Raw genomic sequence first — 26,008 nt, 5'->3', positions numbered from 1 at the left:
CTACAGGACTGTTTTTTTTCTGTACTCTTTTGTAAAGTGAACACTGACATGAGTCACGTGCTCTTTTTCCGCCTCGTTTGGGTTTCTATCGCTTTTTAGAGCTCAGTGGTGTGATAATAATTAGTCGCAGTGAGAAAGAGGTTCATGGCATTTAACGTGGGCACTTCAGCTCTGAAAAAGAGGGAAGTACAGTAAAACCCCCCCACTTTACTTAATAGAGATCGCGCCGCGTTGTGGGGGGTTTTAGGGGATTGTAACCCCCCACATTTTACTGAAAACTTCACTTTTTCCCTGTTTTTAGGGAAAAAGTTAAGTTTACAGTAAAATGTGGAGGGTTACAACCCCCCAAACCCCCACAACGCCGGCGCGATCTCTATTAATTAAACTGGGGGGGCTCCCCAACAAAACCCCCCATCAGAGCCCCTAAAAACTGCAATTTTCTTCGGCACGCGCCTCCGTCTTGCGCTCAGTTGTCGGCGCGCGCCTTTGTCTTTCGCGGGGTTGTCTATGAACTCTTTTCAGCGGCCCCTCGTACTCACTTAAAATTGCTTTTAATTAAGTCTGTAGCCCTCGATGTGACAGAACGTATTTCTGCATCTTTCTACGGCATGTTCTTGGTTTCTGATTGCATTGCTTGGCCACACAAGGCATAATTTGACAGTGACACCTCTGCTATCAATGTCACTCTCATGTTTATCTCCACAGTACCCCCCTATGTCTGGTTTCTTTGCATTCAGATTCTTTTCAGTCGGGATAGGAATATATTCATCATCACAATGTCTTCATGCTTAGGACAGTGTCTCTCAAACTGTGCGCCCTGAAGAGATTTTGGTTGTGCCACGAGAGATTTCAGAATTTTACTTTATTTTTTTAAAATTCCCTTCATAAGTATAACTAGAATAGATGACACGTTTGTCGCGTATGCAAGAGTCTGTCAGTGTTATGAGCGTCTGATACAGCCGCCCAGACAAGCATCGTTCTTTGACGTGATTGGTCCTTGAAAACTAACGGCAGGTGATTTTAGTTTGATTTTTTTGATGCAGTCGTGATCCTAACTTGAGCGACAAAGCAATCGAGGCTTTGTTACCGTTCGGATCTTTTTATCTTTGCGAACTTGGATTTTCAGCTCTGACAGAAACTACATTAAGAAAAGAGCCAAATATCTGTTCGGAATAACAAACTTCTCTTTATAATGTCATACAACTTATTTTGAGGAACTGGAAAAACTGGGATCGGTTAAATTATACTTTTTGATGGGAATTAGAGAATGACACGGGGAAAAAATCTGTCCCCGTCACCGCCCCGTCACCGGCCCACCATCCTCTGCACCGCCCCGTCACCGCCGATCCCTTCACCGCCCCGTCACCGTCACCGCCATCCCTTTCACCGCCCCGTCACCGCCACTGCCATCCCATTCACCGCCCCGTCACCGTCCCCGCTGCATCCATATAAGCCTTTTTCCTTTCACTCCCTCCTTCCAATTTGAGCCGGGAACACTAGCGATCGCACGGTCCCCGCGGCCACTACCTGCCTGCCCGGTCGATCCTGGTGTTTGGCCGGCTCTCTCCCTTCTCCTCACCTTGGTTTGTGGGTTTTCTTTTTCGGCAACCTGCGCGCTTTCCCAGGGAGCCGCACACGCGCGGCTGCTCAGTGTTCGATCTTCTGCTCTGCTGCAACTTCCTGTTTCCGGTTGCGTCAGAGCAGAAGATCGAGGCTGAGCAGCGGCGGGTGTGCGCGGCTCTCTGGTAGCGTGCGGGTTGCCGAGGAGGAGGATCTGCGGACTGGGGTGAGGAGAGGGGAGAGAGCTGGCTGGACACTGGAATCGATTGGGCGGGCGGGTGTGAGCTGCGGGGACCGCGCGATCCTTCATGCCTCACTGCGGGAGACAAGACCATTCACCGCCCCGCGGGCGGTGAATGGCCTTGTCCCCGTCGCCGCAGCGACTGCTAGTTTTCTTCCCCGTTTTCGGCGGGTGACCCGCGGCTAAAATGCGGTGGCCGCGGGTAAACCGCCACCGTGTCATTCTCTAATGGGAATCTCTATGTCATACTTTTAAAATGGAACGTATGATGGCCATACAACAGGGACATTATAAGAAGTTTATGGATATTTGGGAGCCATTGACAAAATTCTGTAAAGAGTGATTGTTGATTTTGCCCTTTAATAATACATGTCCAGGGTGGGTGGGAAGATTTTTTTTTTTTTTTTTAATCTTTCTTAATTTTCAAACTTTGATAGTGCAATACAATTGGTAAATCATAAATATTGCATAGAACGCAGTAATAACTATACAATTATTACATTAAACAATCATTTACTCCCATCCTCATCTTAATTATTAATACAATAAAACATATGATGTGATTTCAATATTATAATTAAATAATTTAACTCCTCAAAGTACATTTCCCTCCCCCCACCCACCCTTCCTGGATGTGTAAAGAAATCTAATGAAAAGGGAAGAAACAAAAGTAGTCAATGTATTTGTGTTGTTTCACATAATGTAGCCGTGAAGGGTTTTGCGTTGTTGTTACTGAGCTGAGACACTTCTCCCTCGTTATTCGCGGGGAACACGGGCAGAGCCAGACCGCGAATGGCGAAAAACCGCGATTATCCGGCTCTGAGCCACCCCCACCTCCCTGCCGTCTTCCCGGCCTTACCTGGTGGTCTAGAGGGCTTTCGGGGCAGGAGCGATCTTCCTACGCTCCTGCCCCGTGCAGATCGCCATGTGGAAATGGCTGTAGGGAGTCTCGAGAGACTACGGGAACTCACAGCAGCCATTTCCTCATGGCGATCTGCACGGGGCAGGAGCGTAGGAAGATCGTTCCTGCCCCGAAAGCCCTCTAGACCACCAGGTAAGGCTGGGAAGGCGGCAGGGAGGTAAAAAAATATGGGTTTTTGGATTTTCCCCCTCCCCAGAAAAAAATCGTGATTATGTGAAATCGTGAGTGCAGAAACCGCGAATGGGGAGGGGGAAGTGTATATTTGTTTTGTTGTATGACAAATGAGACATCTGGGATTGATGTGTTGGGTGACCCGTCAAATGCACGCAGGACAAACGCGCCCTGACATTTGCACGCACACAAATGCGCACACTGAATGGGAGGGTTACAAATTCAAGTTCAAGTTTATTAAAAAATTTTTATACCGCTTATTCAAATTTTCTAGGCGGTGTACAGCAATAATAAAAGAGATATCTTTAAAAAAAAAAAACAACAAATTAGGGTTCAAATAATTATACAAAACAGTATTCAATTAGTAGACATTTACAGTAGAACACATATACTAACGTCACACAGTTGGGAAAGAGGGACTGAAATACAATATTTGAATAAAGCACACTTAGGGGTAAAACAATCGGTAAGGAAAGGGACTGTAGTTGATTTAGTCCTAAGAAGGACAGTTTTATCCAAAAGCATCCTCAAATAAAATTTGCTTCCTATCTAGAGGGTTAGGTTTACAGCATGATTATGGGAACCCTTTTACTGGCTATCTGGAAGGCCCTGATTTGCTGAGACTCCTCAGGCCACGTCCCTTGGGAGGGGCTTGAGGCACCCAAGCCCCTCCCAAGGGATGGGGCCTGAAGAGCCTCAGCAAATCAGGGCCTTCCAGATATCCTTCACGGGCCGCAATTGTCCTGCGCACAGCTCAGCTCCAGCCTTTTCACTGAGGTCCCGTCTCAACAGCCCAGCCTCGCGTCACGCTCCGGTGTCCCCTCCACTCGTCCTGGCTCAGCTCTGTTTTATCTCCCCCTGGTCCACGGGCCACGATTGTCCAGCGCGCACTTGTTTGTGCTCGCAATTGTTGGAGCGCATTTGTCCGAGCGGAATTGTCCTGCGTGGATTTGTCGGTGTACCGATGTGTTGCATACAGCTTTTTGAAATGGAACAAGCAAATTCCTTCTAAACTTATAATTAAACAAAGCTTTGTTCAGCTGTGAATTTTAGTGTGTGGTGTGTCATGAACTTTGTCTGTCAAGTGTGTCACAACTAGGGTTACCAGATGCTCAGATTTCACCGGACATGTCCTCCTTTAGAGGCCATGTCCAGAGATCTGGACGGCTTTTCAAAAGCCAGCACTTTGTCCGTGTTTTGAAAAGCTTCTGGCAACGAACGACGCCGGGACAGCATTCATCGCACATGCGCAGTAGCAGTGTGATGATGTCATGCACCACACCAGCGCATGTGCGAATGCCATCCGACGTCGCTCATTGCTCAGGTCGAGGGAAGGCAGGGCCTGGGGGTGTGGCCAGCTGGAACAGGATGGGCCTAGGGGCGGAGCCATGGGTCCGGATTTTCCATTTGGAGAATCTGTTAACCCTAGTCACAACGGAATAAAAGCTGAGAACCACCGTGCTTTTGGTTCACAGATATTAACATAGAAAACATAGAAAGATGACGGCAGAAAAGGGCCAAGGCCCATCAAGTCTGCCCACTCTATAGACCCTCCCCTTAAGATTAGCCAATGTTTTACCCTGACCCACGTAGGGATCCCACTGGGCGTCCCATTTATTCTTAAAATCTGGCACGCTGCTGGCCTCGATTACCTGTACTGGAAGCTTGTTCCATTGATCAATCACTCGCTCCATGAAGAAATACTTCCTGGTGTCGCCGTGAAATTTTCCGCCCTTGAGTTTGAGCGGGTGCCCCCTTGTGGTTGAGGGGCCTCTGAGAAGGAAAATGTTATCTTCCACTTCTATACGTCCGGTGACGTATTTAAACGTCTCAATCATGTCTCCCCTCTCCCTGCGTTCCTCGAGAGTGTAGAGCTGCAAATTGTTTAGTCTTGCTTCGTACGAGAGACCTTTAAGCCCTGAGACCATTCTGGTGGCCATCCTTTGGACCGACTCGACCCTCTGCATGTCTTTGCGATAATGTGGCTTCCAGAATTGCATGCAGTATTCCAGATGAGGTCTCACCATGGTCCTGTATAATGGCATTATGACTGCAGGCTTTCTGCTGACGAAACTTCTACGGATGCAACCCAGCATCTGCCTTGCCCTTGAGGAAGCCTTCTCCACCTGATTGGCAGATTTCATGTCTGCGCTAATGATTACTCCTAAATCTCGTTCTGCTGAAGTCCTGGTCAAGGTCTCCCCGTTCAAGGTATAAGTTCTGCACGGGTTTCTGCTACCTAGGTGCATGACCTTACACTTTCCAGCATTGAAGCCCAGCTGCCACGTTGAGGACCAGCATTCCAATGTATGCAGGTCCTGCGCCATACTATCTTGTAGATTGCCCTCGCTTACCATATTACATAGTTTGGCGTCGTCGGCGAATAATGTTACTTTACCTTGAAGCCCTTGAGTCAGATCTCCTATGAATATGTTGAAGAGGAGCGGACCCAAGACCGAGCCCTGCGGCACCCCGCTGGTCACCTCCGATGTCTCAGAGAAAGTACCGTTAACCATCACCCTCTGAAGTCTGCCACTCAGCCAATCATTGACCCATGCCGTCAGAGTCTCTCCTAACCCCATCGATTTCATCTTGTTTAACAGTCTGCGATGTGGGACGCTGTCAAAAGCTTTACTGAAGTCTAGGTACACTATGTCCAGTGAATCTCCTTTGTCCAGTCTTTTTGTTACCCAGTCAAAGAAGCTGATGAGGTTTGATTGGCAGGACCTACCCTTGGTGAATCCATGTTGATTGGGGTCCCGTAGATTCCCTTCGTCCAAGACCGTGTCCAATTGGCGTTTGATCAGTGTTTCCATGAGTTTGCATACTATCGATGTCAGACTCACCGGTCTGTAGTTTGCAGCCTCTGTCCTGCAACCCTTTTTGTGTAGAGGAACGACGTTAGCTGTTTTCCAGTCTAAGGTCTTTTCCTCCCTTTAGAAAATGAATTGATTCCCTCCCAAACTGCTTGCTTTAAGTATGATCTCAAAAAGTAGAGAACAAAAGAATAAGAAACAAGTAGAAAACAAACAACCAGACCTGATGTTACCCAAGGCCTCACTTTTAATCCAATAAATATAGCCTCTTCCAGGGTGAACAACTTATTGATGGTCTTTTGGTCAAATGACTAGGGTTCATAGACAACCCCGCGAAAGACAAAGGCACGCACCGACAACTGAGCGCAAGACGAAGGCGCGCGCCGAAGAAAATTACAGTTTTTAGGGGATCCGACGGGGGTTTTTGTTGGGGAGCCCCCCCCCCCCAGTTTACTTAATAGAGATCGCGCCGGCGTTATGGGGGGTTTGGGGGGTTGTAACTGTCCACATTTTACTGTAAACTTAACTTTTTCCCTAAAAACAGGGAAAAAGTGAAGTTTTCAGTAAAATGTGGGGGGTTACAACCCCCCAAACCCCCCACAACGCCTCCACAACGCGGCGCGATCTCTATTAAGTAAAGTGGGGGGGTTCCCCCCCCACGCCCCCCCCGTCGGAGCCCTAAAAACAGTAATTTTGTGCGGTGCGCACCCCCGCACTGCGCTCAATTGTCTGGGCGCGCCTTTGTCCCGGCGCGCTTTTGACCTGACACCGTAATAGTTTATGGAAGCACAGCCCCTGACGAAAAGTGTGAAACGGTTGGGCAACCGTCGGGCGAGTATGATAAGTGCTTTCCTTCTTTTGGACATTGTATGCACGTTTGGCACTTTATTGGTTCAATAACCTTTTGCACATCACTAGTCATTTGACCAAAAGACCATCAATAAGTTGTTCACCCTGGAAGAGGCTATATTTATTGGATTAAAAGCGAGGCCTTGGGTGACATCAGGTCTGGTTGTTTGTTTTTTTTACTTGTTTCTTATTCTTTTGTTCTCTACTTTTTGAGATTTCAGGTTTTTTTGGACATTTTTGTTCTCTTCATTTTTTGCTGATAAGTACGATCTAACCATGTCACGAGGGAACTTTCTGTACTAGTGATCTGATTCCTTCCTGACCTTTTCTGATTTGCCTTGAAATCCAATTGTCAAACAAAAGCCGGGCGATGCTTTGTTGTGTTTGAATGTCGGTTGCTATGCTCAAGCTGAAGCGCTCATTATTTTGGCAGTAAATAAAAATGGCATTAATCTGAATCAGAAGTACTATTAGGCAAACACTAACAGATGATACACATGATATGGTATTCTGGTTACTAAGACATAGTTAGACCTGGTGAAGTGGAATGAGGTGACCTTTATTTGCAGCTAGGACACAGCCAGGGCTTATAGATGTGCGCTGTGAAGCCATAGAGATTCACCATCGATCCAGCGCTGGCGCAGCGGGGTATGCCTTGGCCTGGGGCTTCAGCCTGCACAGAGTGGACCTGCTTTAAGGTTAGCACTAGGATTGAAGCCAAAAATAAACAGGAGAGAAACAGAAGCATTCTACTGTCCGGGGTGGAAAGGCCACAGATAACCAGGATGAGAACAGGAGTCCAAAATTTCCCCGGACGTGTCATCCTTTTGAGGACCTGTCCTGGGGTCCGGATGGCTTTTCAAAACCCAGCACTTTGTCCGGGTTTTGAAAAGAAATTGCGTCGGGAGGGGGCGTCCGCGCACGCACCGATGCCTTCCCGCCTGACAAACGGGCAGCGGGGGGGGCAGAGCTAGGGCGGCGCTGAGGATGGAGGTGGGTGTAACTGGGCGGGTCTAGGGGGGATTCAGATTTTACAGACGTAAAAATCTGGTAAACCTAGTCCAAGATGAAGTCACTTTATTAAAAACACTATATGAAAAATGAAGCAGCAAAATCCAGATGAATGGACGTACTAAGGACCTAAACACGGATTGTGTGTCGGCAGCCTATACCTTCATCGGGAGCATTGTAGCAGGAGATTCATGCACCACTGAGCATATCAACCTAGTTTTAATCCAAATTTCTACGATTTTATATGAAGCAGCACAGGACATGTGGACTCCTGATGAAGGTAGAGGAAGCCGAAACACAGTCCGTGTGGGGTCCTTAGTACGTCCATTCATCTGGATTTTGCTGCTTCATTTTTTATTTAGGGCTCCTTTTATCAGGGGACATTTCATCACGCGCTAACCCCCGCGGCCGGCTAAAAAACTAACGCCTGCTCAATGCAGGCGTTAGCGGCTAGCGCGGCAGGCGGTTTAACGCTCGTTAAACCCCTACCGCAGCTTGATAAAAGGACCCCTTAGGGTTTTTTAAGAAAGTGACTTCATTTTGGACTCCCGTTCTCATCCTGGTGATCCGCAGCCTTTCTGCCCCTTGCATGTTCAATCTGACTTTTGTGGTTCGCCACCCCTTTGCTTTTGTGGCATTCTACGGTCTCGCACAGTGTTCAACCATTTAACTTACGTAAAAATGTAATGTAGAAGCAAAGCATGTGACCGTGTAAAGCCCTTCTAGTGCTCCTGCTATGGGTCCTAGTTAGGGTTACCATATTTTGAAAGGATAAACCCGGATACTCTGCCCCCTCCCCGCCCAGATCTGCCTCCAACCCTGCCCAAAGAAAGCCTCGTTTCTTCTTTCTTGACCTCCGGGCCGCGTCGGGAGGGCCTCGGGCATGCGCTGATGTGTGTGACATCATTTGCACATGCTCAGAAGCCCTTCGGATGTGGCGGAATCTCGTCGGGGCTTTTCAAAATCCAGACAATCTGCTGGATTTTAAAAAGTCCGTAAGGGTAGGATTGGCTTTTCTCAAAAAATGTCAGTCTCCCTCCAACTTAGGAATCAAGGAAACTCTTATATCTTGGCATCCCAAGTCCTCTAAATTTTCTTCCCACTTCTACCTCTAACCCTCTGTTGTAGTTCCTTCCTATTTCTCCTACTGTAAACCGCATCGAGCTCTACGAACGTGGAGATGATGCGGTATACAAACCTAAGGATTAGATTAGATTAGATTATACTTATGTAAAATCCGGACCCATTCCAGGCCCAACCAGTTGCACCCATCCTTGCCCCATTATGCCCACACCCCGCCACCAGCCTCGCCCTGCCTCCTCGTCCTGTTTCAAAAGAAAAAAGGAAAATCACATAAATCAATACATAATCAAATAGAAACATAGAAACATAGAAGATGACGGCAGAAAAGGGCCACAGCCCATCAAGTCTGCCCACTCCAACAACCCTACCCCCTTGAATTTACCCCCCTAGAGATCCCACATGTGTGTCCCATTTCCTTTTAAAATCCTTCACGCTGCTGGCCTGAATCACCTGAGGTGGAAGTTCATTCCAACGATCGACCACCCTTTCGGTGAAGAAGAACTTCCTGGTGTCGCCATGAAATTTCCCACCCCTGATTTTCAGCGAATGGCCTCTTGTGGCAGAGGGGCCTTTAAAAAAGAAGATATCATCCTCCACCTCAATACGGCCGGTGATATATTTAAACGTCTCTATCATGTCTCCTCTCTCTCTACGTTCTTCAAGTGAATATAGCTGCAATTTATTCAGCCTTTCTTCATACGGGAGGTCTTTGAGTCCCGAGACCATTTTGGTGGCCATTCTTTGAACCGACTCAACTCTCAGCACATCCTTTTGGTAATGTGGCCTCCAGAATTGTACACAATACTCCAGATGAGGCCTCACCATGGATCTGTACAATGGCATTATAACTTCGGGCTTCCGGCTGATAAAACTTCTTCGGATGCATCCCATCATTTGTCTTGCCTTTGATGAAGCCTTCTCCACTTGATTGGCAGTCTTCATGTCTTCGCTAATGATCACCCCCAAATCACGTTCCGCCTTGGTCCTAACTAAGGTTTCACCATTTAGTGTGTAAGTTTTGCATGGATTCCTGCTGCCGAGGTGCATGACCTTACATTTTTTAGCATTGAAGTTTAGCTGCCAAGTCGAGGACCAATGTTCCAATAGAAGTAGGTCCTGCGTCATACTGTCTGGTAAAGTGTTCTCACTTACTATGTTGCATAGTTTGGCGTCATCGGCGAATAATGTGATTTTACCCTGAAGCCCCTGAGTCAGATCTCCCACAAATATGTTGAAGAGGATCGGGCCCAAGACCGAGCCCTGAGGCACTCCACTGATCACCTCCGACGTTTTTGAAGGGGCACCATTTACCACCACTCTCTGAAGTCTACTGTTTAGCCAATCACCGACCCATGTAGTTAACGTCTCTCCCAGTCCCATTGATTTCATCTTGTTCAATAGTCTGCGGTGCGGAACGCTATCAAAAGCTTTACTAAAGTCCAAGTAAACGACGTCCAGGGACTCACCCACATCCAGTTTCCTTGTTATCCAGTCAAAGAAACTAATCAGATTGGATTGGCAGGACCTGCCTCTGGTAAATCCATGTTGGCGGGGATCCCGTAGATTCTTCTCGTCTAGGATTGTATCTAATTTATGCTTAATTAGTGTTTCCATAATTCATTTTAAGCCCACATTAATGGGGAGTACTTTGCTATTTCTAATAACTAAAGTTAAAGAAAATAAAGGACATTAATTCTTGGTTCCCACTAAAGAACCCTGAATCATTCCTTAAAAATAGGGATATTTATATTAATTCTCATAATCTCAGCTAGGTGAAACAAGTCTCATTTATATTTTTATTTTTATTCTCTTGCAACTAGAAATTGTTGTAATTGTATGGGGTCCCAAAATGAATACTCAATATCTTGTAGTTTAATCAAACATTTACAGGGAAATTTCAGGTAAAAGGATGCATCCAGTGCCAACACTCTATCTTTCAATTTCAAAAATTCTTTCCTCCTCAACTGAGTGGTTCTAGATACATCCGGAAAAATCCTAACCAAATCCCCACAAAATTTCATTAACCTATTTTTAAAGTAAAGTTTCATGATCAACATCTTGTCCATCTCACTCATGCATGTTATGACCAGGGTGGACCGACTCTGAATCACATCCTATGTATCCTCCAAAAACTCCGTCAAATTTACCTCTGGTGTGATCAGATGGTCCACATCCTGGGCAGATTCAACTTTTTTAGGAGGAATATAGTAATAATTGTTTATTGGAAAGTTCTCTGCACTGGCCATTCCCAGTACTTCTTTAAAAAACTTCCTCAATAAAATCTCAGGTGACAACAAATGAGTTACTGGGAAATTGACCAGGCGGAGATTTTTCGCTCTATTCATGTTCTCTATAGATTCAATTTTAGAATGTATCACTGTGGAATCTGTAACAGTTGATACCGAGACAGCTTGTAAATTATTACATTGCGTTTCAACAACATTTAAACGTTTATCCAAACAACCTAAGTTTGATTCCACATTTTCTAATTCTGAAGAAACTAACTGAGAAAAATCTCCCATTTGTTCCATCGTTGTCCTGAGAAACCCTTCAACCCTAGATATTCCTAACCTTAAGTCCTTTAAAGTAATATCCTGTGTTTCCTCAAAAGGAGGACATGTCCGGGGAAATCCAGATGTTTGGTAACCCTACTAATGATTGAGCGCCTACTGGTGCCTAAGACTGCATAGGCACTGCTACTGTGTTTCCCCGAAAATAAGCCCTAGTCTCCGGCAGCAGCACTTTCCCCGCCGACCCTTCCATCTCTCCCTCCCATCCAAACCCCGACCGCGAGCTGAAATATCTGGGAACAAATGGCATCGTTGGCAGCGCACGCTGCATCACGGCCTGCCCTTCTCACACCCAGCTGTTCCATGCCACGTTGCTGATGACATCATCAACACCCGGATGTGACAAGGGCAGGCCGCGATGCAGCCTGTGCTGCCAACGCTGCCGTTTGTTTCCAGGTATTTCGGCTCGCGGTTGGGGTTTGGATGGGAGGGAGAGATGAAAAGGTCAACAGGGGGGGTACGGGGTGCACAGCGGCTGCGGGGGGGGGGGTAGGATAGAAAGATGCTGCACAGGGGGGATGGGAGGCAGGGAGGGATAGGAGCTTCAAGGGTTCTGCTGCACAGGGGGATGGGAGGGAGGGAGGGAGGGAGGCAGGGATAGAAAAATACTGCATAAGGGGATGGGTGAGAGGGGAGGAATGATGCTGCACATGTGGGGGAGAGAAAGGAAATAGGAAGAATTGGGATGGAGGAGGGGAAGGGAGAGATGATCAATGTACATGGAAAAAAAATAAGACCTACCCGAAAATAAGGCCTAGTGCCTTTTTTTGGGCCCAAAATTAATATAAGACAGTGTCTTATTTTCAAGGAAAACAGTAGGTGTGACTCTTTAAATGGCGCCTTCGAGTTATGCATCGTTTATAGAATTGGGGCATTTATTTATGTACTAGTTTTTTTAGCCCGTTACATTAACGGGTGCTAGAATAGATGTGTAGACTTAGGCATTTCTTTCTTTCTTTCTCTTTCTTTCTGTATGTCTGTCTTTCTTTCTCTCTCCCTTCCCCCTTTCTTTCTGTCTTTCTTTCTGTCTCTCTCCCTGGCCCATTGTCTGTCTGTCTCTTTCTGTCTCTCTCCCTGCCCCCTGTCTGTCTTTCTTTCTTTCTGCCTCTCCCCCCTGTCCAGCAGCACCCCTTCCCTGCTCCCCCTGTCCAGCAGTAGCCCTTCTCCCTTCCTTTTACCTCCCCCCTGTCCAGCAGCACCCCTTCCCTGCTCCCCCTGTCCAGCAGTAGCCCTTCTCCCTTACTTTTTCCTCCCCCCTGTCCAGTAGTACCCCTTCTCCCTTCCCTGCTCCCTATCCAGCATCCGCTAGGTTGGGCAGACTCGAGGCTTTTGCTAGGCCAGCCCGCCTCGCATTATCGAAGTGGGCCAGCCTAGCAAATGCCCCGCAGCTGATTGATGAAACCACGGCTGCTGCCACTGCTGGTCCGGGAGTGAGAAGAAGAGGCGTCCTGGCAGCGGCAGCATAGTCAGAAGGTAGAAAGTCAGAAGGCGTTGGAGATCGGGGCAGGAAATCAGCTGAGGCAGGCACTGCGCATGCGCAGCACGGAAGCACAGATCACGGACGCCCAGAGTTTGAAGTGCGCACGCGCGCTAAGGGTTTTATTATAGCGGAGAGTATCGCACAAGAGAAGGAAACCCCTGTAAAAAGCAAAATATAATGTGCCTTGTTAAACGGTAGATGTAATAAGTGTTGGTTTGTTGAACGTTGATAGCCATTATGTGAATATTACTGTGAATATGATGGTGTTTCATATGGTTCCCTCTTCATTATTCATCACCAGAAATGAATTCAGGCCTTGGACAGATGTTAAGCCGGTAAAACCTATAAAAGCAAAGCCCCAGTACAAGCCGCCCGAAGAGAAGGTGATCCACGAGACCAGCTACAAGGCCACGTTCAAAGGGGAGTGTAACCAACCGGCGTCGGGGGACAACAAATTTACTGAGCGCCGAAGGATACGCAGCCTCTACAACGAACCGTATAAAGAAATCACTAAGGTGAGAAACTCAGGGCTCCTTTTACTAAGGAGCGCTATGCTTTTTAGCGCGTGCTAAATATGAGCGCAAACTAACCACGCACTAAATGCTAACGCGTGCGTGTTAGTCTTTGGATGCGTTAGCGGTTAGCATGTGTGTAGATTTAGCGTGCACTAAAACGCTTGGCGCACCAGAGTGTAGCCTTTCCATTAGGGATGCGGACAGAGCATTTGTGGTTCCGTTAGGGTCAGTTTTGGACTATTTTTCAATGTGCACTAATCATCTTTAATGTGTGTTAATTCATAGGTTAAATTGATTTTGCATGCCCTAGAACTTTTAAGGCTCCCTGTCAGTCATCAAATTACCTTTAAAATCTTACTTTTAGTCTTTAAAACCTGGACCCCCTAGACCCGCCCACAGACCCACCCATCCCCACCCTGTAACTCCCCAGTCCCACCCCCAATCCCACCCTAGCCCCACCCCCCACTACCTGCTCTCATTGGTTCATAGACAAAAGCGCGCGACGACAAAGGCGCGCCAACAACTGAGCGCAAAGCGGAAGCGTGCCAAAGAAAAACAGTATTTTAAGGGGCTCCGACGGGGGAAAGTGAAGTTTTCAGTATAATGTGGGGGTTACAACCCCCCAAACCCCCCACAACACCGGCGCAATCTCTGTTAAGTAAACTGGGGGGGGGGTTCCCCCCCCCACACTCCCTGTCGGAGCCCTTTAAAATACTGTTTTTTCTTCGGCGCGCTACTGCCTTGCGCTCAGTTGTCTGCGCTGGGTTGTCGGCGCGTGCTTTTGACCTGTCACCGCTCTCACGGGGCAGGAGGGCATTTCTTAGAAGCTTTTCAAAACCTGGACAAAGACATCCGGACCCCCGGACATGTCTGAGGAGCTCCGGATGTCTGGTAGCCCTAGGTGGGCGGAGCGAGGCAGGGCCAGCTGTCCTCTTGGTTTTTTTTAGGAGGAAATCTGGCAACCCTAATTAAAATCACATTCTTTTCTTTCTTAAACCTGCTTAAAACCAATGAACAAAGGGGGTAATGCTCAGTTTGCAGTGGTAAGTGTCTTGTAACCTGCTCACAGCCGCAGACTGAACTGATTCCAGATATTCCATTTCAGGGTATCTGTGGTTCCTTTCATTGCATAACTGAGTACTTGTGCTGATCCAGAAATGAACCGGGCGCAGATAGTTAGGACAGCTTGCTCTGTAAACGTGCTGGGCTCGCAGCCCCCTTCTCTTCTCTCTGCCATGAGAACATGGCATCAATAGGGGCACTAAAAACTCTAATTCCACCAGGCCTTTTTACCCAGCCCATCCCTATTTCTGCTGTAACGTCCTTATTATAAACCACAGCATTACCTCTCAGCATGTGCTGAAATGATTCTCCCAGGCTACACTAGCTGAAAGCAGACTGTGGTAGCAGAGGCCACAATTCTTTCCAAGCAACTGACCTGTAACTCATTTCTCTCCTTGTTTTAAGTTATTAGAAAGAAGATTTGCTGACGAATGAAGAGTCTGTCCTGGTGGTGTTACATAGTAGAGAATGACACAGGGAAAAAATCTGTCCCCGTCACTGCCCTGTCCCCGGCCCACCGTCCCCTTCACTGCCCCGTCACCGCCGTTCCCTTCACCGCCCCGTCACCGTCACTGCCATCCCATTCACCGCCTCCGCAGCATACATATAAGCCTTAGTACTGCAATATTTTGCTTATTCCTTTCTTATAAATCAAAGTTCTGGCTGCTGAACTAGAGAAAGAGATGTTCAGCTGGCAGAGCTTTGTTTATAAATTTTTATCAACACAACTAATATACTACTTTATCCTAAAGCAAAAAAAAAATAAATAAATAAAATTAATAGAATTTTTTTTTCTACCTTTGTTGTCTGGTTTCTGCTTTCCTCATCTTCTCATTCAATTCCTTCAATCCACTGTGTGTCTTCCATATGCTGTTACTGTGCCTCTCCCTTCACCCCCCCCCCAATTGGTCTAGCACCCATCTTCTTCCCTCCGCTCCCCCATAGTCTGGCATCTTTCTTCTTTCCTTCCAGCGTCTTCTCCCCACTCTGTCTTCCACATTTCCCTTCAGGGTCTGTTCCTCTCCACCCTCCTTCAATGTCTGTTCTATTCCTTTCCACCACCACCCTTCCCTCCCTCCTTTACCATCTGTTCCTTTCTACCACCCTTCAGCTCCTCTCGCGCGGCCTGCCTGCACGTTACAATGTAATTTGTGCAAGCCGCTGGAGCCTGTGAGCTTGGTCTCCAAACAATCTCGCTTCTGTGTTCCTATTTTCCCCATTTCTAATATTTCCCCTATGTATCTGGCATTGCCCCCCCCCCCCCGTGTCCATATACCATCCCCATGGCATGTCCCCTTTATGTCTCTGTCCCTATGCCCCATGCACATAATTTCCCCTCTTTCTGTTACCTTCCTGTGTCCAGATTTTCCCTATCTTCCTCTTCCACACCAATGTATCTCTTCTCTTCAACCCCATCTAGCTTCTTTCCTTCTTTCCCCCCCCCCCCCTGCTTCCAGCATCTGGCTCACCTGCCTGTCCTCTCCTTTCTTTCCTGTTGTGGGATTCTTTCTCTCCCTCTTCATCCCCTTGGCCCAGAATCTCTTTCCCTTTCACTCCCTCCTTCCTAGTGTGACCTGAGAACACGCGCAATTGCGCGGTCCAGCAGCCCCCTCCCACCCGAATTCAGCGTTCCGTCAGCTCCCTCCCTCCACCTTACCTTATATGCAGAGTTTGCCGGCTTTCTTTTTCGCCCAGCCGCATGCGTTCAAAAAGCCGCGCATGCGCGGCTGCTCAGTTGTTCAATCTTCTGCTCTGACACAACCGGAAACAGGAAGTTGCAGCAGAGGAGAAGATTGAACAACTGAGCAGCCACGCGTGCGCAGCTTTTTGAAAGCGTGCGTCTGGGTGAAAAAGAAAGCCAGCAAAGTCTACATCTAAGGTGAGGTGGAGGGAGGGAGATGGTGGAACGCTACGATCGGGTGGGTGGGGGCTGCTGGACCGCGCGATTCTTGATTGCCTCACTGCAGAGACAAGACCATTCACCGCTCCATGGGGCGGTGAATGGCCTTGTCCCCCATCCCCGCAGCAACTACTATTTTTTCTTTCCCCGTTTCGGCGGGTTACCCACGGCTACTCGCGGCTAGCCGCGGGTAACAACCTCCGTGTCATTCTCTATTACATAGTGCTTACACCTAGGTTTAAACTGCGTGCTGATTACTCAGGGAGCAGAACAGTGATAAGGTTCCAACCCACACTGCTCCTTGTGACCCTGAACAAGTCACTTAATCCCTTTATTGCCCCAGGTACATTAGATAGATTGTGAGCCCAGGGGGACAGACACGGAAAAGTGCTTGAGTACCTGAATAAACTCATGTAAACCATTCTAAGCTCCCTTCAGAGAACAGTATAAAAAATTGAATAAAATAAATAAATTATGGTTATAGAAACCTGATGGCAGATAAAGGCTAAATGGCCCATCCAGTCTGCCCATCCGCAGCATCCACTATCTCCTCCTCTCCCTATTGGCTAAGGTTCTTAACACCTGCATTGTGAGGTCATAGAGCTTTATGGTTATAGAAACATGATGGCAGATAAAGGCCAAATGGCCCATCCAGAGCATCCACTATCTCCTCCTCTCCCTATTGGTTAAGGCTCTTAACATTTGCATCTCCTCTTCCTATTGGCTAAGGCTCTTTACACCTGCATTGTGAGGTCATAGAGCTTAATGGTTATAGAAACATAGACCAGCTTTCATTAATCGCCTTACAATATCATAATATATAAATATGTAGAAAATCACTTCACAATTTTGTATGTGCTTAATAGTGAACGTTCAGACCCACAACCATAACCCAGTGATTATTCACGGAGTAGCTGTGTATAGAGACCATCATTGCGTGCTCACAGTCTCTCCCATCAATAACCATAGAACATTTGTTCTAACAACGCCAACAACTCCTCAATAGGAAACAGAAACGACTTATCTTGGTATATGGTGGTAATATGGCCGTCACAGCTGCTACGGGCACTTCCTTAATCACCTTAACTGAACTGATACATTTTCACCGCCTCCCCATTAATCACCACAACTGAACTGAAGCATTCGGTCGGTGGGGATGGGTCGGTGAAAATGTATCACTTCAGTTATGGTGATTACGGAAGTGCCCGGAGCAGCTGTGACGGCCATATTACCATCATATACCAAGATAAGTCGTTTCTGTTTCCTATTGAGGAGTTATTAAGAACATAAGCATTGCCTCTGCTGGGTAAGGCCAGAGGTCCATCATGCCCAGCACTCCGCTCACGCGGTGGCCCATCAGGTCCAGGACCTGTATTGTATTTTTCTATCTATACCCTTCTATCCCTTTTTCCTTCAGGAAATTATCTAATCCTTTCTTGAACCCCGATATCGTGCTCTGTCCTATCACACCCTTTGGAACAAATGTTCTATGGTTATTGGTGTGAGAGACTGAGCACGCAATGATGGTCTCTGTACACAGCTACTCCGTTAATTTTCACTGGGTTATAGTTGTGGGTCTGAGTGTTTACTATTAAGCACATACAAAATTGTGAAGTGATTTTCTACGTATTTATATATTACTAGTGTTTTAGCCTGTTACATTAATGGGTGCTAGAGTAGATGTCTGTCTGTCTGTTTTTTTTTTGTTTTTTTTTAATTTGTCTCTCTCTCCTTGGACGCTGTCATTCTTTCTGTCTGTGTCTTTCCCCAGCCCCCTGTGTGTCTATCTTTATTTCTAACTCTATCCTCTTCCCTCAATCCTGCATGTGGCCTTTTTTCTTTCTCCTCCCCACTTCCTTCCAATGTCATCAGTGACGCGGCAGAGGGACTCAACTGCAGGAGAAAGCCCGAAGCAGCCTGTTTAGTGTGCTGCAGCTGCCAACGCTGGAGGGAGGTTTGTGCCGGTATGTGCAGAACCGATATGTCCGTCCCCCTCCAGTACGTGGCAGCACTTTGCGCGGCGCATCCTCCCACGATCCTGAGTCGGCCACAGCGCTCCAGTGTGGGCCCTAACCGCGCATCCGCTCTCCTGCCTGCCACGGACCTACGGATCACGGAAGCACGCAGGCAGAAGTGCGCATGCGCGGCTAGCGTTTTATTATATAGGACTAGTCTTTAAGCCCGTTACATTAATGGATGCTAGAATAGATGTGTGTATGTCTGTCTTTCTTTCTTTCTGTCTCTCTCTTTCATTGGCTGTCCACCACCACCTCTTACCTGCTCCTCTGTCCGGCAATAGCCCTTCTCCCTTCGTTTTATGTCTCCCCTGTCCAGCCTTCATCCAGGCATTGTATTGGTGGTTGCTAAACTCTTCATGAGTTCAATCTTTATTGAAATATAATTTATAAAATGTAAAGCTTCTGAAAGAAGTATTTGTATATTTTTATAAATTTTATCTTTTAAACTTTTAAACTTGTAAATTTTTCTCTCTATAATGTTATTATTAGAAGAACTTCACTTAGCTTAGTGGTGATCAATTCTTCTTTCACCCCTCCCGACATGCATGTTTCAACAAGGAAACTTTTCTTCAGGGTCGAGGTAAACTATAAAGACAAAGCAGTGAACAGTGTGCTTGCTTGTTCTATACATTCAAAAAATAGACCAACGTAACAACAATGCCTCTATCGTGTCTACTTTGGAGCAAAAAAATAGAATATAAAATATATAGAGAGAGAATAACAGGAACCAACGCTTACCATACGTGGGAGCTAGTTTTAGTCTTGAATCATGGCCGCGGTTTGAAATTAGAGCGATTAAATACAGCTGGCTCGACGCACACCATGAAACATGTGACGTCATCATTGACACAGTGCGGGGCTCGGCTTCACAAGAGAATTGTACAAAAATCAAAGAATGGATAACCATTCTGTTTCCTCATTTAGCCCCCCTGGAGCTAGTGATTTGAGTCTGAATATCCATTTTTGTTCCTTGGTTGCACACAAAATGAAAAATAAGTGCCATTAGTTCCATTTTTAGCTAATCGATTGTTCATGTCAATTCAGGCCCGATATTCAGTGTTTTGCTGACCGCCTCCAGCGTTAAACCTGCAAATTCAGTGTCAGGCTGCGTCCAGTCACCGGCATTGAATTTCTGGAGCCAGCTAATACATAGACTGTCAAGTGTGACACTCGGCTATGGGGGCGCCACATACGAGAAGATAGAACTGACTTTTAAGTGGTCCTATTTATGTGGTTTCAGTTTGGTGCCAATTGGTTATTTTTCAGCTGCACTAACCGGTTAAATGCCATTGAAAATTAATGGTTAGGCTTGAACAGCTAATTTAACTGGCCAGGAGCCTTTTCCGACCAATTAAATCGCATTGAATTTGACCCCCAGTTTAGCAAATAAGTTACGAGGGGGTGCTGAAAAGTTCACAGCCCAAGCAGGAAAAGAATGACATGGGTATGGTTCAATCAATGATCTGAAACAATTTAAAACATGGAATGTCATTTCTGCAAATTGGCCTGAATGAAATAAGATAACACTCCTTTCAGCTACATTGGCAAAATAACACTCAGAATATTGGAATTTGATTGGTTGGGCTGAGAACTTTTCAGCATCCCCTTGTATGCAATACAAGTGAGCCATACATAGGATAGTCAAGCCATTGTGACATCACTGATGAGGTTGGCTCTTATTGGTGGAATGAGGCATTATGACATCACAGTAGGATAGACTGGAAGCCCTGAATATGTATACCCTAGAGGAAAGGAGAGACAGGGGAGATATGATTCAGACGTTCAAATACTTGAAGGGTATTAACGTAGAACAAAATCTTTTCCAGAGAAAGGAAAATGGTAAAACCAGAGTACATAATTTGAGGTTGAGGGGTGGTAGATTCAGGGGCAATGTTAGGAAATTCTACTTTACGGAGAGGGTAGTGGATGCCTGGAATGCGCTCCCGAGAGAGGTGGTGGAGAGGAAAACGGTGACGGAGTTCAAGAGGAAAAAATTAAAAAATTTAAATTGAATCATGTTGGGCAGACTGGATGGACCACTCGGGTCTTTATCTGCCGTCATCTACTATGTTACTATGTTACCAGCTCTGGTTACCAGAGACTGAAACTCTTCACGCTACCAGGGGGGTGTCAAAAAGTTCTCAGCCCAACCAAGAAGAGAATGGCGTGGGTTTCATTCAGTCAATGATCTGAAATAGTCAAAACATAGAATTTTGTTTCTACAAATTGGCACTTGATAAAATAAGATGACCAGCTACAGTGGCAAAATAACTCTCAGAATTTAGGAAGTTGGTTGGCTGGGGTGAGAACATTTTAGCACCCCCCTCGTATGCCTCTAGCTGGCATTATTTTATAAGCCATGTGCACTCTTTTGTATGCAAAGCGTGAAAATGAACACACAAGATTCTAGAATTAAGGGATAAATGTTTAACAATTCAGTACGCAAACTAACGTTTCTCTCCCCACCCCCAACCCCCTCCCAAATCTTCCTTCTGTCTTTCCTTATCTGCTCTCTGTGTTTCTGTGCCGTCTGTGTGTCTGCCCAGGTGGAGAAGCCTCCTGTTCAGCCTTCCAAACCCAAAAAGACATCGACAAGCCATAAGCCAGTGAGAAAGGCCAAAGACAAGCAGAGCGCGCCCGGCCGAGCGGCGAAGAAAAAGAACCCGGAACTTGGCGGCGGAGAGACAAAACCAGAGGACCAGGAGAAAGGCAAAGAGATGAACAATAAGCTGACCGAGGCAAAAGAATAACGGCCCGCCGTGCCGTCCTTTTAGTTTTGTCATTTTATTTGGGGGGAGGTGAGGGCCACAAAATGAATCGGAGACTTCTAATCTGCTCTTGGTCTCACCGCATTTGGATCTGGGAAAGAATCCTCGCGTCTCAGATCAGGGAACACACAAGCTCTTCACTGCATTCCTACAGAATGTGAGGATGAATGAGATAGTGGCATAACAAGGGGGGAGGCGGTCCGCCTGGGCGCCATCTTGGTGAGGGCATCGGCAACCCGTCCTCCTTTCTCGCCCCTTCCCCGCCCCACCATACCTTTGTAACATCCCTGGCACCAGCAGCAACCCCAAGCGTCGGCTCTTCCTCTGACATCACTTCCTGGTCCCGCGCCCAGGAAGTGACGTCGGAGGAAGAGCCGACGCTGGCCCGAGCAGCAGGTTGAGGTTGCTACTCATGTCGGGAGCATTAAAGAGGTGCGGGGGGAAGGGACACGCGCACACAGCAGGAGGGGGCGGGGAAGGAACGGATGGGGGTGGGGCGCCTCTCACCCTCGCTATGCCAATGAGATCTTAAGATATCAAAAGTGGCTTGTAATGCACCTCGTGGGGTGAAAATCTACGAGTCGTGTCTTATACCAACAGGAAGAGAAATTCCAACCCTAGACATGCTGGAGATCGGTGTGCTTTCTATGCAGTGCTGTGTATGAGAATTACGCTCTCTCTTCACCATGTCTTTGTGCTCTTCCGGCTCTACCGTTTTTATAATCTTACCCCGAGTATCTGTCTTTTCTACATAGTTGGAGAAAGTGTGTCTGAAACTAGACATAGGTTCTAGAAATAGAATAACCGTGCCTAAATTATGCCTGTTCAAATTTAGGTTCGTGCTTTTATACCTCACGAGACGAAATGGCAAGGTCTACCGTGTTTCTCCGAAAATAAGACAGTGTCATATTAATTTTAGGCCCAAAAAAGGCACTAGGTCTTATTTTCGGGGTACATACATGATCATCTCTCCCTTCCTCTCCTTCACCACAATTCTTCCTCTTTCCTTTCTCTCCCCCACATGTGCAGCATTTTTCCTCCCCTCCCTCCCATCCCTTGTGCAGCAGGACCCTTGAGCGAGCACTCCCTCCCCCTCCACCCGCCACGCAGCCAAATACCCATTTTTCCTTCCCTCCCATCGGAACCTGGCCGCGAGCCCTACCTAGCTCCCTAAGCAGCGTCGGGTCGGCAGCACTCAGAGACAGGCTGCTTCGGCCTTGTCTGCCCGTGAACTCTGCCGTGTTACTGATGACGTCATCAGCAGCAACATGGCAGAGTGAATTCATGGGCGGACAAAGCCGAAGCAACCCGTTAGAGTATTGCCGGCCCGGCGCTGCTTAGGGAGGTAAGTAGGGCTCGCGGCCAGGTTCCGATGGGAGGGAGGGAAGGATGGGGATTCGGCTGCGTGGCGGGTGCTCGGGGGAGGGGGATCTCTCAAGGGTCCTGCTGCACAAGGGATGGGAGAGAGGGAAGGGAAACTGCTGGCAAATCCCAGGACTAGGGCTTTTGTGGGAGATAGGGCTTATATTAAGACCTACTCCGAAAATCCTGCTAGGGCTTATTTTCGGGGTAGGTCTTATTTTCAGGGAAACACGGTAAGAATGCTTCGAAGGGGTTTGAGCTGAAAAATTCACATTTCTCCAGAATTGTCCTCGCACTTCTGTACACTGACTGTGAAACTTGTGCAATTCCCAGTGTGTCATGGGGTAGGTAGTAGAGTATGTCTGTCATCTGTTTGTCTTGGCGAGATCCCGCCCCTTTTCCGCTTGTTATGAATGATGGACCTTCAACCTTTTCCCAGCCAATAAGACGGATTAAATTCCCTTCTGCTATTTGGGTTCCTCTGGTATGAGGTAGGGGGGTCAGTTCTTCCTGGTAGAATATAAAATAAACCGCCAGCAAAAATCATGAAAGTGAGAATAATATATTTAACAAAGCTACGTTGTAGATGCACAGATGCAATGCGATGATGTCGCAGGCATGCGCACAGGTGCGTGAGGTCGCCGCGTTGCATCCATGCACGTACAGATTCCCCCTCCCGATGAGATTTATTTTCAAAACCCGGACAAAGTGCCAGGTTATGAAAAGCCGTAGAGGTCTGCACTGGAACGGGGATCACGGGAATCCCGCGGGGGTCCCACGGGACTCCCACGGGGATGGAAGGCTTTGGAAGCAGGGTTCGTCCATATAATATAATGGACACGTCAGCCTTAGTAAAAGAGGGGGTTTATAAGTGAATTACCTGAACAGAAAACAAAAAAAGGGTTCCACCAAAGAGATTCCACAAGGAAAACGGCAGCGCAAACACAAAAAACTGTGGAATTGATGATCCTGTCAGAAGTAATTGCTGCTTTTTATGGGGATGGGCGGGGATGGAGGTAATTCCTTGCGGGGATGGGTGGGGACGGAGAGGATCCTGGTGGGGACGGAGAGGATCCTGGTGGGGACGGGTGGGGACGGAGAGGATCCTGGTGGGGACGGGTGGGGACGGAGAGGATCCGGGTGGGGACGGAGAGGATCCTGGTGGGGACGGAGAGGATCCTGACAGGGACAGGTGGGGACGGAGAGGATCCTGGCGGGGACGGGCGGGAATGGGTGGGATTTCTGTCCCCGCGCAACTCTCTAGTCCAGACCTCCAGACGTGTCCTCAAAACGAGGACATGTCGGGGAGAGAAATCTGAACATCTGATAACCCTAGTTATAGTGGGGGGGGGCACAGGAAAAGAGAGAGGTATGAATTAACAGAGCGTTGTTTTACCGTTTTTTGTCGCTAAGGGGGAAATTCTAGTAACAGCACCTAAGTTAAATAACAAATGCCGTTTAAAATGACAAAAAAAATGGCACCGTTAAAGCGCCTACCGGAGCCTATATGATACACGCTGGAATCATACATAAGTAGGTGCTTTAGGCTGCCAAATGCCACTATGACCGTGGCTAACACCAGAAGTGACATTGGGCAGCCTAAAGTGCCGACGTAGGCGTGATTCGTGACAATGGTAGGCACCGTAAATGTAGGCCCGGAAAACCCTGGTTTACATTTCCGGCGCCTATCTTTCGCAGAGCTGCAATTCTCCACAGGGTGCTGCCACGTGATTGACAGCTGCCGATATCGGCGCCCTATAGGGAATCCGGGCCTAAGGGTGTAATTCTTTAGAAAGGCGCTTCCATTGACTGTGGGGACCCTAAGGCCGAATGGTAGGAACTTGTTCTATAGGTTCCATTACAGAATACTGGCCTAACCCAGCTAGTATCATCATGGCTAACGTGTAGGTGCCCGCGCTTACGAAACAGGAGAGAGGGGCTCAAAAGTGCATTGGACAAAGCACAGAGCAGTTGGCCCCAAGACGGACGATGGAAAAATACACTTTATTGAAAAGAACGACATGGGCCACGTTTCGGCCGTGCGCCTGTGTCAGGGTTCTGTAAAGTCGATAACTGGTATCATGCCAACATCATATTATATCTATGTTATTTGAATGTTCTATCATGCTGTTTATTATAATGCTATTTTTATTGTATTGACATTTATCGAACTGTATTTTTGTCACGTGGTCATTCCACAGTGCTGTTAAGTGTGTATTTTTTTATATTGTTTCATGGAAGTTCTGTAATTAGGTTTCAATTTGCTGTTTCCAAGTTTAGTCCGTTTATTGTATTTATATTTGGTCATTTTACTAATGTTTTGTTGTTAACAAAATTGTTGACCTGCTATAAACCATCTTGGGTGGATCTCTTCATAAAGGCGGTAGCTAAATCACAATAAATCTATCGTTTTGCCCGATTCAAACATTCAGCTCAACCCTTATGATTGTGCAAATTCCACGTACGCATAGAGGGAATGCAAATACCACTGACAGCACCTTCTCAAGAATTTGGGTTGAATAGAACTCTGAATCATGTTGAATTATTGAACTGACCAACCCTTGATGCTGGCGTACTGCCGAAACACGGCTCATGTTGGGTCCTTCAATAAAGTGTGTTTTTCCACATCCAATCTTGGTGCCAATTGTGCTGTTTTTTGGAGGCGAGATCCACACAAGGTCAACCATATAGTTTAAATGCCTAAGTGAAAGAAAATATCTCAGAACCCCACACCAAGGAACATATATAGTTCTCCTTTGGTTATATAGTGGTGGTAGGTATCTTTCATTGATCAAAAACCTTCAATGAAAGATACCTACAATCACTATACAGTGCTCCCCCGAGATTCATGGGGGTTCCGTTCCAGGAACCCCCGCGAATCTCGAAAAACCATGAATACGGTTTTTCATGGGGGAGCCTGAAGAGGGCAGCGGGATAGGGCAGCAGGAGAGTAGTCGGAGCACTGCGAGTGCAGGAAATCGCTCGCGGTACACTCCGACTGCCTCTTCCTGCACGAAGTCGGGCCTTATCCAATCAGGAGCTGCGTTTCCTGCACTTGCGGTGCTCCGACTGCCCTCTCCTCAGCGGTTCAAGGTCCGAACATACCGCGAATAACCGGGACCACAAACCGCCGACCGCGAACAACCAGGGGAACACTGTATAACCGTAGAACTATATATGTTCCTCGGTGTGGAGTTCTGAGATCTTTTCCTTCACTTAAGCATTTGAACTATTTGGTTGACCTTGTGAGGATCTCATGAGCAGGATAACATATTTTCCAACGGGAATTTTTGAATATTCAGCTGATTTTTTTCAGGTGCCCACCCCTATACTAGCCATAGAGCTGATGAATATGCAAATGCCTAAATGTGGCAGGGATGTGCATAGCTTACAGCATTTTGTAAATTACATTGGGAGCTCCGCCCAGTGGTGTATCAGGGGTGAGTGGCGCCCCTCTCTTGCCCTCTTCCCTGCCCCACCTGCCACGCATGCAAGCCCCTTCTCTTCCCTCCCCTCCCCCGTACCTTTTTATTTTCGGCATGAGCGGTAGACATGGGTACCGGAAGTGACGTCAGAGAGTACCAAAGCTGATGGGAGCAGCTACATCATGGCTGCTCACGCTGATGCTAAAAAGGTACAGGGGTGCGAAGGGAAGGGACGTGTGTGCAAGGCAGGCGGAG

General features: G+C 47.3%; 1 protein-coding gene across 1 annotated transcript in view; it reads left to right on the top strand.

Moving 5' to 3' along the window:
* Nucleotides 1-21,266, top strand: part of MAP6 (microtubule associated protein 6) — an 82,412-nt gene extending 61,146 nt beyond the window's left edge. The window contains exons 2-3 of the mRNA XM_033949122.1: nt 13,005-13,218; nt 20,745-21,266. Coding sequence (XP_033805013.1) covers nt 13,005-13,218; nt 20,745-20,948 — 418 coding nt within the window. The 3' untranslated portion in view covers nt 20,949-21,266. The remainder of the gene's footprint in view (nt 1-13,004; nt 13,219-20,744) is intronic.
* Nucleotides 21,267-26,008: the final 4,742 nt, after the last annotated feature.

Source organism: Geotrypetes seraphini, chromosome 6, assembly GCF_902459505.1.
Source record: "Geotrypetes seraphini chromosome 6, aGeoSer1.1, whole genome shotgun sequence".
In the NCBI taxonomy this organism is placed as follows: domain Eukaryota; kingdom Metazoa; phylum Chordata; class Amphibia; order Gymnophiona; family Dermophiidae; genus Geotrypetes; species Geotrypetes seraphini.
Note: the sequence above shows the minus strand (reverse complement) of the source record. Positions and strands in the feature narration are given on the sequence as shown.